The sequence below is a fragment of the Mytilus trossulus genome, chromosome 1, assembly GCF_036588685.1.
Source record: "Mytilus trossulus isolate FHL-02 chromosome 1, PNRI_Mtr1.1.1.hap1, whole genome shotgun sequence".
In the NCBI taxonomy this organism is placed as follows: Eukaryota; Metazoa; Mollusca; class Bivalvia; order Mytilida; family Mytilidae; genus Mytilus; species Mytilus trossulus.
The window spans coordinates 27,353,700-27,367,566 of record NC_086373.1 but is presented as its reverse complement, the minus strand read 5'-3'; the positions used below and the strand labels follow the sequence as shown (position 1 = coordinate 27,367,566).

General features: G+C 33.0%; 1 protein-coding gene across 1 annotated transcript in view; it reads left to right on the top strand.

The window, feature by feature from the left end:
• The first annotated feature begins 865 nt into the window (after positions 1–865).
• LOC134720751 (NACHT domain- and WD repeat-containing protein 1-like) overlaps positions 866–13,867 on the top strand; it is a 56,238-nt gene continuing 43,236 nt past the window's right edge. Inside the window, exons 1-6 of the mRNA XM_063583239.1 lie at positions 866–1,038; positions 6,888–7,228; positions 8,462–8,664; positions 9,466–9,581; positions 10,376–10,590; positions 11,638–11,763. Coding sequence (XP_063439309.1) covers positions 947–1,038; positions 6,888–7,228; positions 8,462–8,664; positions 9,466–9,581; positions 10,376–10,590; positions 11,638–11,763 — 1,093 coding nt within the window. The 5' untranslated portion in view covers positions 866–946. The remainder of the gene's footprint in view (positions 1,039–6,887; positions 7,229–8,461; positions 8,665–9,465; positions 9,582–10,375; positions 10,591–11,637; positions 11,764–13,867) is intronic.

The window sequence follows — 13,867 nt, the reverse complement described above, 5'->3', positions numbered from 1 at the left end:
GGGTTGTTCTGGAAAAAACATATTTTATTAGAATAATATTGGTCTATATTAAAGCAGTTGAATTATATTTCATGTTCGCAGCTGTGCAATTTTTTTAATTCAACTTGACTTAATAAAAAAAAATGCATAGTAGCCGAGGGGAAGAATAGCTGTGTTCTGAGGCCATGTGATAATCACAACCTGTCCTGTAAAATGACCTTTTTTTATTTGTCATAGGACTCAAATCTATGTACTTGAGATAGTTAAGATAGTCATATATTTAGAATATCTTCTATATTTTTTTTTAGAATTTATTATAACTATATTTAAGTTATCTTGTTAAATATACTATAATCTTTTAACGCAAAGAAATATATCGTAGGTGTTATTAAAATAAATATACCATAAATATAAATACATGGGGCTATTATATGCTGATATTATGGCCGTCATCGGTATTTAGACTAACTCTATATATGCACAAATGGCGGGAGTCTACATCCCGGAGGCTGTAGATATACAACTTTTATTCATGCAAAACATACGAAGAAGAAAAGAGAAACAGGCCTTAGACAAACCAAATTTAAAATTAAAGCGCATGTGGTCACACAGACTATCAATATTTGGACTAGTGCTACTGTTTATACTGTCGTTACGGTTGTGTAAACAAATAGTGGGCTGCTTGTTTGAGATTACAAGCACCTGTTAGCATACGCTGATTCGATAAATGAAACGTCTCTTAATATACTTTCTAACAGAATGTTTAAATCTGAAAACTTACGCGAATTTAAAAAAATAATTTCCAGTGACTAACTCTGAGTGCATGAATTCAGAATAATTTAGAAATTGGAAAAATAAAAAAAAACGAAACTTGACAGATATCGAAAGCAAGCACAACCTCTTTAATATAAATTTATTTTTGAATCTTACTATAATAAATCTTTAGTTAAGCAATAAAGACATAGTGATGTATAGAAAATATCTCATAGAATTGGGGTGTTATGGCACCAAACATGGTCCATCAAATGAGAAGAAAACAACTAGTGATGCAAGGGAAAGGTAACTTTTTAAAAATTTATTTCACTAGCTATCTTGAGACTGCTATAACACTGGTACAGAGACTATTATAACTGTGATATAGGGGGGGGGGGGGGGGGGGGGGGGGGGGGTCTTATTGGGGTTGTCAGGTCCTAGATCACACTTACACTATGTACAAGCAATTCTCATTTGTTTGTAATATCCCATGTCCCGCTAGACTTCATTTCCCGTTTTCAAAGCACAATAATTTGACTTTAACGTGTCAGGCTAATAAAAAATTGGCAATCCTGTGTCACGCCTAACTTAAGACTCCAGTGATACCCACTAATAGTAGTCTCAGTTTCAAATGTAAGTAATACTACATGTATATAATCACTAATCACATGTACTTGTTTCATGGGATGAAAAGGGTCACCTACAATTTATGTACAAAACTAGTCTCTTTTTTCTGCTAATGGGGAGGTCTAAGGATGATAAATAAAAAAGTCTCGGTTTAAGAGTGTCTTAGCACTATTCTTGTGCCTTTGATAAGTTAAATTTTATGCTAGGAAAACTATACTTTTAACACACATTTATTTGGGTGTGATGCATGATTTACTGTTACAAAGACTTTTAAGTATCTGAGTATCTCTAAGTCTTGCATTCCAATACATGACATACATGTATTGTATTTGATGAATAGTGTACAAAATGAATATATTATTGCTTTAAATACAGAAACTGTAAGAAGTATTTTTTTCAATTAATGTAGACAACACATGTCAGCTGGCATGTCAGTTAACTGCTAGTAGTCTGTTGTTATTTATGTATTATTGTCATTTTGTTTATTTTCTTTGGTTACATCTTCTGACATCAGACTCGGACTTTTCTTGAACTGAATTTTAATGTGCGTATTGTTATGCTTTTACTTTTCTACACTGGTTAGAGGTATAGGGGGAGGGTTGAGATCTCACAAACATGTTTAACCCCGCCGCTTTTTTGCGCCTGTCCCAAGTCAGGAGCCTCTGGCCTTTGTTAGTCTTGTATTATTTAAATTTTAGTTTCTTGTGTACAATTTGGAAATTAGTATGGCGTTCATTATCACTGAACTAGTATATATTTGTTTAGGGGCCAGCTGAAGGACGCCTCCGGGTGCGGGAATTTCTCGCTACATTGAAGACCTGTTGGTGACCTTCTGCTGTTGTGTTTTTTTATTTTGGTCGGGTTGTTGTCTCTTTGACACATTCACCATTTCCATTCTCAATTTTATGTACATGTAATTAACAGTTCTGTCAACTTTTCATGAAGCAAATGCATGAGATTTGGCCCAAATTGAAAAGATCAAAGAGAAAAAATTTTAGATCAAAGGAAAATGTTGGAAAAAAGCATGAATATGTGAGACTTGACAGCCCTGCAACATTAATATAGCTTTTAATTCTCAAAGTTGTACTTGTCAGAAGCCGAAATTAGGGGGATCAGTGGGCTGGACAACCCCCTTTTCGCGAAAAAAATTTGTTTGATTATAAATAGGGAATCACTGAAGCATGACATGAGCAGGCCCTCTCTTAAGCAGTCATTGAACCCCTACTTATTTGAATTTCTGGATCTGCGGCTACTTGTATATGAACACACTAGAATTGTAATTAATTTGAAATTGATGTTTCTAAACCTTAAAATTGTACCTAAATCAGTAAAAGAGTTGCTTGAACATTTTTAAGAAATAGTAAGAACAGTTTTTCCCTGTTTATGATGAGATATTGTTGTAAAACTTATTCATTGTTATTAGAGTAAATGAAAATTGCCAAAATTTCTGCAGAAAAAAATCATGAATTTGGTTCGGATACTGTTTCATATTCATCAGAAACAATATAATTTTATGAGGCCTTTTTCTACCAACATTTGTCCAAAACAGTCCTATAAATTGTATAATCTCACTTATTGTCAATATTAATTAATTGAACCTAATAAAGAAGATGATTTATTGATCCTTATAATTAATTGATTTGTTAGGGGCCTCCGTGGCCAAGTGATTGAAGTAGTAGTACTCCTGTACCACTAGTCTATAACTGAGGTTGTGAGTTCCATTTCCACATGTGGTAGGAGAGCTGAACTTCAATCTCAATTGACTAGGATTGTTACTTTTCCTACCAAAGGTCAGTGGTTCTATCTGGTACTACAGCCTCCACCAAGATAAATCAACTGCCACAAAATAGCTAAATATTTGACTCGGACTTCTCTTAAACTGAGTTTTACATTGCGTATTGTTGTGTGTTTGTATTTTCTATGTTGGCTAGATATATAGGGGAGGGAAGAGCATTTTTGTCCCTGTCCCAAGTCAGGAGCATCAGCTGGCCTTTGTAAGTCTTGTTTGATATTTAATTTTAGTTTCTTGTGTATAATTTGGAGTTTAGTATGACCTCCATTATCACTGAACTTGTATACATATTTGTTTAGAGGCCAGCTGAAGGACTCATTTGGGTGCAGGAGTTTCTCCCTGCATTTAGGACCCATTGGTGGCTTTCGGCTGTTGTCTCAATGGTTGAGTGGTTGTCTCTTTGACACATGCCCTATTCAATTCTCAATTTTATTGAAAGTGTCTTTGAACACCAATTGATAATCAATCAATCATATATGCATAGTTTTGTGTTTTTCTAGAACAAATTACCTGGTCTGATCTTTGAGAATCATACGTATTCATAAATTCTGTATGATAAGTTGAAAGAATTATGGATGAAAGGTCTATTTTCTTAAAATTCTGGAAGAATTTAGTCCTTCACAAAAAAAGGTTGGACTTTTTCTGTTTTCAATCCCAGGCACAAATAACGAACATTGTCATTATAAAATCTAAATTTGGTTGAAAGACATGAATTAAAAAAAATAACAGTTAAAAAAACAAAATTTTACTTAAAATTGAGAATGGAAATGGGGAATGTGTCAAAGAGACAACAACCCTAACAAAAAGCATAAAACAGTCAAAGGCCACCAATGGGTCTTTAACACAGCGAGAAAATACTGCATCAAGAAAAAGATTTACTTAATCTAGAAAGGAAATGACAACTTTAACAAAAAGGTGCTCAATCAGCTTAATAATCAATTGACTTCAATCTTTCTGTTGTAAAACACCAAAACTTGGATGATAACAATCACAGAAAATAATCTTAATCCTTATATTATTAATCTCACTGATATTTTTACACTAAAATCTAATCTTGGCATGTTTGCTGAGTAAAACCTGTCACAAAGAATTCTAACTACTAATTCCCAAATGCAACATCTGAAATCTGAGTGATAAAGTTAATAAATAATCTTTAAGTTTTAAAAAATGGTGAATATGAATTTGTCTAAGGGAGATAATTTAAAAAATAAATAATTTATGTAAGGGAGATATATAGTTATAAAAATATTGCTAGTGAAAAGTATGTTTCTTTTACTGGTTATATGTTTTCATGTTTAGGTCAGTCTCTCATATGTCATGTCACATGTCTTCAACTTCATCCAATTGATGTCTCCATTTCTATCCTTTTATTGTCAGTTTGAAGAAATTGTTTCAGCACAAGTTATTAGTTTTGGGACCAAATTATTAAGCTTAAGTATGTTAAGGTTGTTTGAAATAACTTTACAGCAGTTTTTGAGGAATATTTCAAAATGAATTTCAAATACAAATGTCCAACTGACAAAGACATAAATATGGTGCTCCTAAGTCCTGTACAGATGACAAAGTGAACTCATATGGTGCTCCTAAGTCCTGTACAGATGACAACAAGAACTCATATGGTGCTCCTAAGTCCTGTACAGATGACAATGTGAACTCATAAGGTGCTCCTAAGTCCTGTACAGATGACAACGTGAACTCATATGGTGCTCCTAAGTCCTGTACAGATGACAATGTGAACTCATATGGTGCTCCTAAGTCCTGTACAGATGACAATGTGAACTCATATGGTGTCCTAAGTCCTGTACAGATGACAACGTGAACTCATATGGTGTCCTGTACAGATGACAACATGAACTCATATGGTGCTCCTAAGTCCTGTACAGATGACAACGTGAACTCATATGGTGTCCTAAGTCCTGTACAGTTCTATGACAACGTGAACTCATTTGGTGCTCCTAAGTCCTGTACAGATGACAACGTTAACTCATATGGTGCTCCTAAGTCCTGTACAGAGGAAAATGTGAACTCAATCTCAGTCACTGATATCCAAAATGGAGAATAATTCAATAAAAAAATAATTAATAGAAAAATATCACCAAAAAATCATTAAGCTATATTGTCTACAAGGTGTTCTTAAAATACTATTTATCTCTGTGGTCTTGTTAATGTCACAGAACTAATGTTCTACATTTCTATCCTGTGTTAAAGATTTGTCAGTTAATTAGAACCATGTAATTTTTGCAACAAAATAGCTAGTATTACAGTTGTGTCTTGATGGCTGTTTGGATTGCCTTACAGTATTTTACACAGTTTAAAGACTTACAAAACTTAATCAAACCAAAATATCTTAATTTCTAAAAAAAAATGAATAACAGTTGACAATTACAATATATACAATTATGGAGATGTATTCTATTACTTATAATCCACAAAAGTTTATTTAGCTATTAATTATGCTTCATCATACCTGTCAACCTCTGAAAATGAAAAGTCAGGTCATGACCTGCATTGAGAAAAAATATCTCAGGTCATAACGCGTACGACATTTTGCGGGCTCAATTGAAGAACAAAAATATGTTTACATATAATTTATATAGTCAATATGTATATAAAACAGTTAGAACATGTATACAAGTTTATTTCAGACTATTGTTATATTCCATAGTAGCAGACTTGGCATTCTTTAAAAGAACTGCACTTGGTTTCAGTTCATAGCAATGCAAATGTGTATTCATTTTACAAGAAAGAAGAGCACACAGTGTATCCTTATTAAGATCAGCCCTAAACTCTGTAGCTATTTTCTTTACTTAAGAAAAAGCCCTCTCACTGTCTGCATTGCTGTTTGGCAAAACCAGTAATGTTTTAGCAAGTTTTGACAAAACAAAAAATCTTGGCTTGTTAAGAAAAATGTCATGCAACTTGGACATTTCTCCCCAAAATGTACCAATGTCAGTTTCAGGGGAAGTGCAAAGTGGAAGTTCATCTAAAGGGGTCAACTGATAGTCACTGAACTCATCTTGTAGCTTGTTGAAAATATCGTTACGTAGCTCAGGCAAACAAGTCCTACATTTTGACTTTTGGTTACATTGAAAAAGACCGATAAAACCGAAGGTCGTATTACTTCTAAATACCGGAAACAATTCCGGTCAGAAATCCGGGTGAAACGGGTAATATTAAAAATTCCCGGGACCCGCCGGGTAAAGAAAAACTCCCGGGTGAGAGGTGAAAATAACGGGTGTCACCCGCAAAAAACGGGTGAGTTGACAGGTATGCTTCATTTGAATAAACCAAAATTAACTAGATAAATATCTACAAAAGTATAACACATTTTAATCAAGTATCATGTATATCTGTTTTAAAACATGTACTTGTTAACTGATCTTCGAACAACTGCTTAAATAAATTGAATTAAACATAAACAAGGGCATAAGCAAATTTTCAGGATCAAGAAATAGCACCTGAAGAAAAAAGTTTGAATAAAAAAATATTTTAGAATTAATTGATAATAATTTTAGTGTCTACAGAAGCAAGAAACAGCGTTCATTGGAATCCTTTAAAATAAATTCTTTCGTAATAATTCAGAACATCCCAAATTTGCTGTCATCTTCCCTGTCAGCATGCCTTGCTGTGTGATATATTTTCACAAACATTTTACAGTGGTATCATTTAAGTTAATTGACTTGTTAAGCAGGTAATAAACTTAGTAATTGCACACTTGTTTTATTTACATGTACAGTGAACATGAAGTACCGTCTGAAGGTACTTCTACCAGTCACCAGCAAGAAACTAAAGTCGCTGTTAAACCAACAGCACCTCCATTACCCAAACCACCTGATGTTTCTGACAAAAAATCTGATCCAGCATCTACTAAGGTCAGGGATGATTTAAAAAAAAGAAATATGGAGGATCTTGATAAATTAAAAAAACAAGCAGACGACTTGCTGAAAATGATTGAACAATCGATGACCACTCTTGAGAATTCAGTGAAGAAAGATGCTGTTTACCAGGGGTATTTAAACAAGGAATTCACATCACCTGCTAGAATAATCAGGATATTTACCAGTAGTACTTTTACAGGTAAGCAAATGACATTCTTTTGACATATATTTTTATTATTTCCTCTATGAGGAAATTTTATATATAAACCAGTGTTATCATTTCCAATTATCATCAGTCACTTTGCTTCCCAGTGAATCACTGAAAATGTTTTTTTTAGCTAATTCATGTTCTGTGAACTGTACCAATGGTATACATGTGTACGATAAGAAATCAAATCCATAAATCCCCCTTGTACAAAATGTTGTATGGCAAGTACCATGCTCTCTGCACATCAAATAAAATTGAGATTGGAAATGTGGAATGTGTCAAAGAGACAACAACCTGACCATAGAACAGACAACAGCAGAAGGTCATCAACAGGTCTTCAATGTAGCGAGAAATCTTTGCACCCGGCGGAGTCCTTCAGCTGGCCCCATTAACATATACTAGTTCAGTGATAATGAACGCCATACTACATTTGTGTACTAAACTCCAAATTGTACTCAAGAAACTAAGATTAAAAATAATACAAGACTAACAAACGCCAGAGGCTCCTGACTTAGGACAGGCGCAAAAATGTGGCAGGGCTAAACATGTTTTTGAGATCTCAACCCTCCCCATATACCTCTATCCAATGTAGAAAAAGTAAAAGCATAACAATCATGACAATACGCACATTAAAATTCAGTTCCAGAGAAGTCCTAGTCTGATGTCAGAAGATGTAACCAAAGAAAATAAACAAAATGACAATAATACATAAATAACTATAGACTACTAGCAGTAAACTGACATGCCAGTTCCAGACTTCAATTGAACAGATTGAAAGATTATGTCTACATCATAAAACGCTTGAATCAACTCTGAGGAAATAACCTACTTATTGTAATATTTTTTTATTTGTTCTGGTTCTGAAAAGATTTGCAATTTTTGCCACTGGACATAAGGAAATCAATTAATCAAAAAACCCTTTCATAAAATTCTTAAAAGGACAGTAGACACAAGAATATATGATCTGTCATAAACAAATATCAATGAAATTCCTGACATGACACAGGGCCATTGACAGTTGACAGGTTAAACTGGCTAGTATTTGACCCTCCCCCTTATTTTGGCAAACTTTAAACTTTAGTAATTATGTTTTGTTTATGAATTAGGCTTTCAACATGGTTGTAGTATTTAAAAGACAGTCCAAAGGCATGTTGAAAGTCTAAGAATGAAAATCAATTGTACAATGGTTAGAAACCAGAAGAAAATGGACCATTATTGTTTCAGACACTATGCATGAGAGAAATAGAATGATGGAAACAACATTTCCTCGCCTTAAAGAATATTGTCAGCAGAGAGGTTTTGAGTTTCAAATCGTTGACATGAGATGGGGAATACGAGATGAGGCGACCAATGATCACATGACTACAGAAATATGTCTTTATGAACTGGCTAACTGCCAGAAATACTCAGCTGGACCAAATTTCCTGGTATGTTTAATTTATAGAATTCATCTCTTTTTGACAAGAGATTGATTATAGAATATATTTAGATTCTATCTTACATTACACTGTTTATTATGATACAGTACTTATTAACTTATTTTTTTTGTAGATTTTAAGAAGATTTTAGGGTAATTTCCACTAGTCTAGATTTACATACTGTAAATATTCTTATTTTAGAAGGAAATATAAACACAACATTTAAAGGAGAAAAAATAAAGTGTTTATAGATCAATAAGAATAAGTCAAACTTGATCATATACCATGTATACATGGACTTTATACTTCACTTGAAGTTATGTTTTTAGTCAGGTGACTTAGGAGATAACTGTATTGTATTTAAAGCTCCGACGGCATCAATTGTGGATTTGATGGTCGCAAATTAAGTTTACTGGCGACGCGTTAATGGAGACGGTAAACAGGTATTTGCAACCGTCAAATCTTCAATTGATGCCGTCGGAGCTTAACATACAATATTGTTATCTCCATTCTAATGAAATTGACAGAAAACAACATTAACCATGTTTTTAAAATCTGTCATATGCGGTACGCGCTTGCACGTATGTCCCATAGCATCAATTGTCAATTGATGCCATGTAAATAAGTGAGGTTATCCAATCAAAATGAAAGTTACAAATGTTGTTGCATTAGAATTTACAGTTGAATGCTAATGTTATAGGCATCACGTATAATCCCATTGCAAGGATATTTATTACAAATGCTAATGTTATAGGCATCACGTATAATCCCATTGCAGGGATATTTGTTACAAATTTCACTTTTTTTCAGACTTTGTTGTCTCATAAATATGGATACCGTTCCCTTCCAAGACAGATTCTTGCTGAAAAATATGAGAAAATAATCGCATACATAGATATCAGTGATCAACAACAGCTTTTTTCAAAGTAAGTTTTTTTTAATTAAAAAATAAGTCATAAAATTGTTGAAATTGTATTTTCCTTTTCTTTGAATACAATTTTCTTCAGATGAATTGATCAATGAGTGATGTATTTCTCTCCGAAGAAAGTAAAAGGTCCATATGAATAAGCAACACAGAGAAAAATAGCTATTGTATTTATTCAATGTGACAAAATAACTGACAAAAGTTTAAATACATTGACCAAGTGAAAGTGATTCTGAGGTAAAGTTTCATTATACCCCCGCTTTAAAAAAGGGGGGTATACTGTTTAACCTCTGTCTGTCCTTCCATCAGTCCGTCAGTCAGTCGTACCGTTCCATGAATATTTTTCGTCGCATTTTTCTCAGGAACTACAATACAAGGATTTCTGAAATTTGGTTTTAGGGTTTATCTAAGTCAGCTATACCGTGTGATGCGTTTACAGATTGATCACTTGACAACTTCCTGTTTACCGAACACTTGTATGATTTTACACACGATAGCCAAGTTGAAAATTTTCATCACATTTTTCTCAGGAACTACATTACAAGGATTTCTGAAATTTGGTTTCAGGATTTTTATAAGTCAGCTATACCATGTGATGCGTTTTCAGATTCATCACTCAACAACTTCCTGTTCACTGAACACTTGCATATTTTAACACTATTAATATTATCCACTTGCGGCGGGGGTATCATCAGTGAGCAGTAGCTCGCAGTTTCACTTGTTACTTTTGCAATAATAAGCACATCATTTTGTTTCTTTTTCCCATAATGATAATGTAAAATTTTGTTATTCCAGGTGGTATGTGAAAGACGAGAACTATGACCCGCCAAAATATATCCTTCAGCCAATAAGCACTAACCTCCCAGAATTCCTTGAACAAGATGACAAAGAGAAACAAAAAGCAGCCAGAGAAAAATGGTGGGAAGAAAGTGACACTATGTTAGATGGCTTAGTAACAGCAGCAGAGAAGGCTTTACCACAAGAGGAGGCATATACACTCAAAGTATCAGGTACACTCTTCTTCACTTGATAGAGAAAAAGTAGGAGGAAGTGCCATCCAATATTCGGGTGAAAATATTCTTTTGCAGATCCAGAAAATTTAATCATTAATTCCTGAGTTACAATATAAGAAGTCCCAAGTGCCCTGCAATCCAAAATTCTTGCAACAACAAGGGCCTGATAAAGTGGCAGATCCAGAAATTTTCTTAAATGGAGGCCCACTGACTGCCTAAGAGGGGGCCTGCTCCAGTCATGTTCCATAATTTATATTTTTCCCACAAAGGGTGGGTGAAGGTGGCTGCCCCCCCCCCTTTACCCTCCTCATATCCAAACATATTGAAAAAGGTTCTTCCACCACTCTTAGTAGAATTATTGCATTTTCAGATTTTATCACCCATTAATAAATTATCATGAGGACCTTCAATCGAAGGAGTATTGAAGAATTGCCACCGTCAATAGTTATATTTTTGATGAAGGAATAATTGCAAGTGTTACATATCTGTCTTGCAGGGTTCATGTGACCTATTTACCTAACTAGTAATGTCCAAATTGTTTGATGTATTATGAGTTATCACAGTAATGCAGATTTATCAGAGAGGAACTAACTGGGAACTTTGAGATAACATGAATTGATGTGTTTTTTATGTGTCATTTAGTCTCTTGTGGAGAGTTGTCTCATTGGCAATTATACCACATCTTCTTTTTTTATATTTGAGATATTAAAGAGAGGCAACTGTACATGTATTTACTCATAAAGCAGGTTTGTTCATAAATCAAAGTACAAATACACATGAACCTTGGTTAATAAACATTTGGCTACTAGATGGATAATCCCAGTAAATACACTACAATATGGTACTCATACATATAGTTTAGATATACATGTACATGTGTAATAAACTATGATAATAAGTTGATAACATGCATATTACTTTCATTCTATTTTTCAATATCCCATAGTGCTCACAGATCTTTGATTTAACATTGTGGTAGGTATAACGTATATAAACAATGAAATTACACAACATAAGTTTGAAAATCCTTTTTATTTCTTTTAGTTACTCATACTGAGGTCATGAGTGGGTTATCCAGCCAAGATCTTGGAAAGAAATGTGTATGGCTAAAACGTAACATTACAGATATAGAAGAACAGAAGCCCTCTTACCAACTGTCCAGATTTATAGGTATACACATTTTTTTGAAAGATTGTATTTATTTATTTCATTGTTCATCTTTATATGAAATGAGTATGAAAAATGAATGCAGATAAAGATGTAGCAACCTTTACTGTTTCACTAAAAATGACTATCATTGCTCATGAAAAGTACATTTCCAGTGATATGTAATGAAAGTTTAGAATGACTAGATTGTTGTTAGATCAATTCTATATTTGGTCATTATGGTTTGAGTCTATCTTTATATGTTTGCGTCTTCACAAACAAAACACTGTCTTTGCCATTATGTATTATTTAAGAATAAGTAGAATTTGTTTGTTTCATTCTGATTTCCATTTAACTGCTATATGCAGACATTTATATGAATTTACAGTAAATGAATCCCAATAGTATTTTAGTTGATACCAATTTTCGTGGATTGAAGAAAACTTGATTTCATGGTTTTGCCAAAGTTTGCATACGAGCCTATATAAAATTTGTCATTTGTTGAACATTTAAATTTGTGGTTCAGTTGCATCCACAAAATCCACGATTATTGGTATCCAACGAATAATAATGAATCCACAGTATTCTATACTTCCACATACAAGACATACTCGTGCATCTAATAATAATAATTTAGGTTATGATTTTAGGGGTTTCAGATTTCAGTGATGTAAGTGCAATTCTTCAATTCTTGTGTTATATAAAAGGACATTGGGATAATATATAAGTTATTGCTAGTTAATAATTCTGCATGAGTCCTAGCATTCTGCTGTTAAAATGCCTTATGAGCATTGTCTGTAAATTGCCAAATTAACAGTTGTTAAGAGGTAATGTCAGATAGCACCAGGCAGGACTGTTCAACTAAAAAAAAATGATTTGGTCAAACATATATTTTACCCTTTCAATATAACATACTGACTGGGAAAATATATATTTTTTTTTAAATTTGTGAATTTGACATTTTTTTTAATGAAATTCAATATAAGGGCTCAAACTGCTAATTTTCATTGAAATGTATAGGGAAAAAGCCAGTTTCTAACCGTTTTCAATAATCCATCATCGGAGAAAAACAACACTTATGACTAAACTACCTGTATGGAAGTCTAGTATTATGTTGGTGTAAAAAATAATGAAAATAACATTTTGGGTATCTTTTGGATTTTTTTCTAAAAATAAGGTAAAAAAAGGCTAAAATAAGGAAAATTGAAAATATTGAGAAAAGCCAGTTTCTAACTGTTTTCAATTATCCGTCATCGGAGAAAAACAGCAGATATGACTAAACGACCTATATGGAAGTCTAGTACTATGTTGGTGTTAAAAATAATAAAAATAAAATTTTTGGTATCTCTTTGATTTTTTTTCAAAAAATAAGGTAAAAAATGCTAAAATAAGGAAAATTAAAAAAAAAAACAGTTTCCAACCATTTTCAATTATTTATAATTAGAGGAAAACACCACTTATGACTAAATTACCTATATGGAAGTCTAGTTCTATGTTGGTGTAAAACATAATGGAAATAAAACTTTTGGTATCTTTTTTATTAAAAAAAAAAAAATAAGATAAAAAAAAATGCAAAAATAGAAAAAATTGTAAAATTGATAAACTTATGCTTTGGCAAACCAAAATGGTATTACATCGATTAAGTTGCAAAATACCATAAACTCTTGCATCTTTACTGTATTTACCATGTTTAAGTGATAGTTTTTGATGAAAAAAATTAAAGAAAAAAAGTTGCAGTCTCATCACCACCTTGTTCATTTGGTTGCCATAGCAACCATAAAATGTACACTATACATTTCTTGTCCTTTTTTGTACAAATTTTCACCATGAAAGTACTTAGTTGGAAAATGCAAGAACATTTTCATTGAATTGGCATGTAGATCATAAGTAAATGCCACAGATACCTACAATACAATTGTTGGCTGTACTTTGACCTTTGACTTCAAAGTAAAAAGATGATTTTTGTTTACACTTTTGTGTAGGGAGCATGATTTGTTTGCCCTGTGACAAAATCTTTTGATATTTGGCACATGTGTGCAGCACCTCAAGATAATGTGTAGTGTTCCATGGACTATCATCCCCAAATTTATCCCAACCTTTCTTTTGGGGGTATTGAACCTTCTTACTA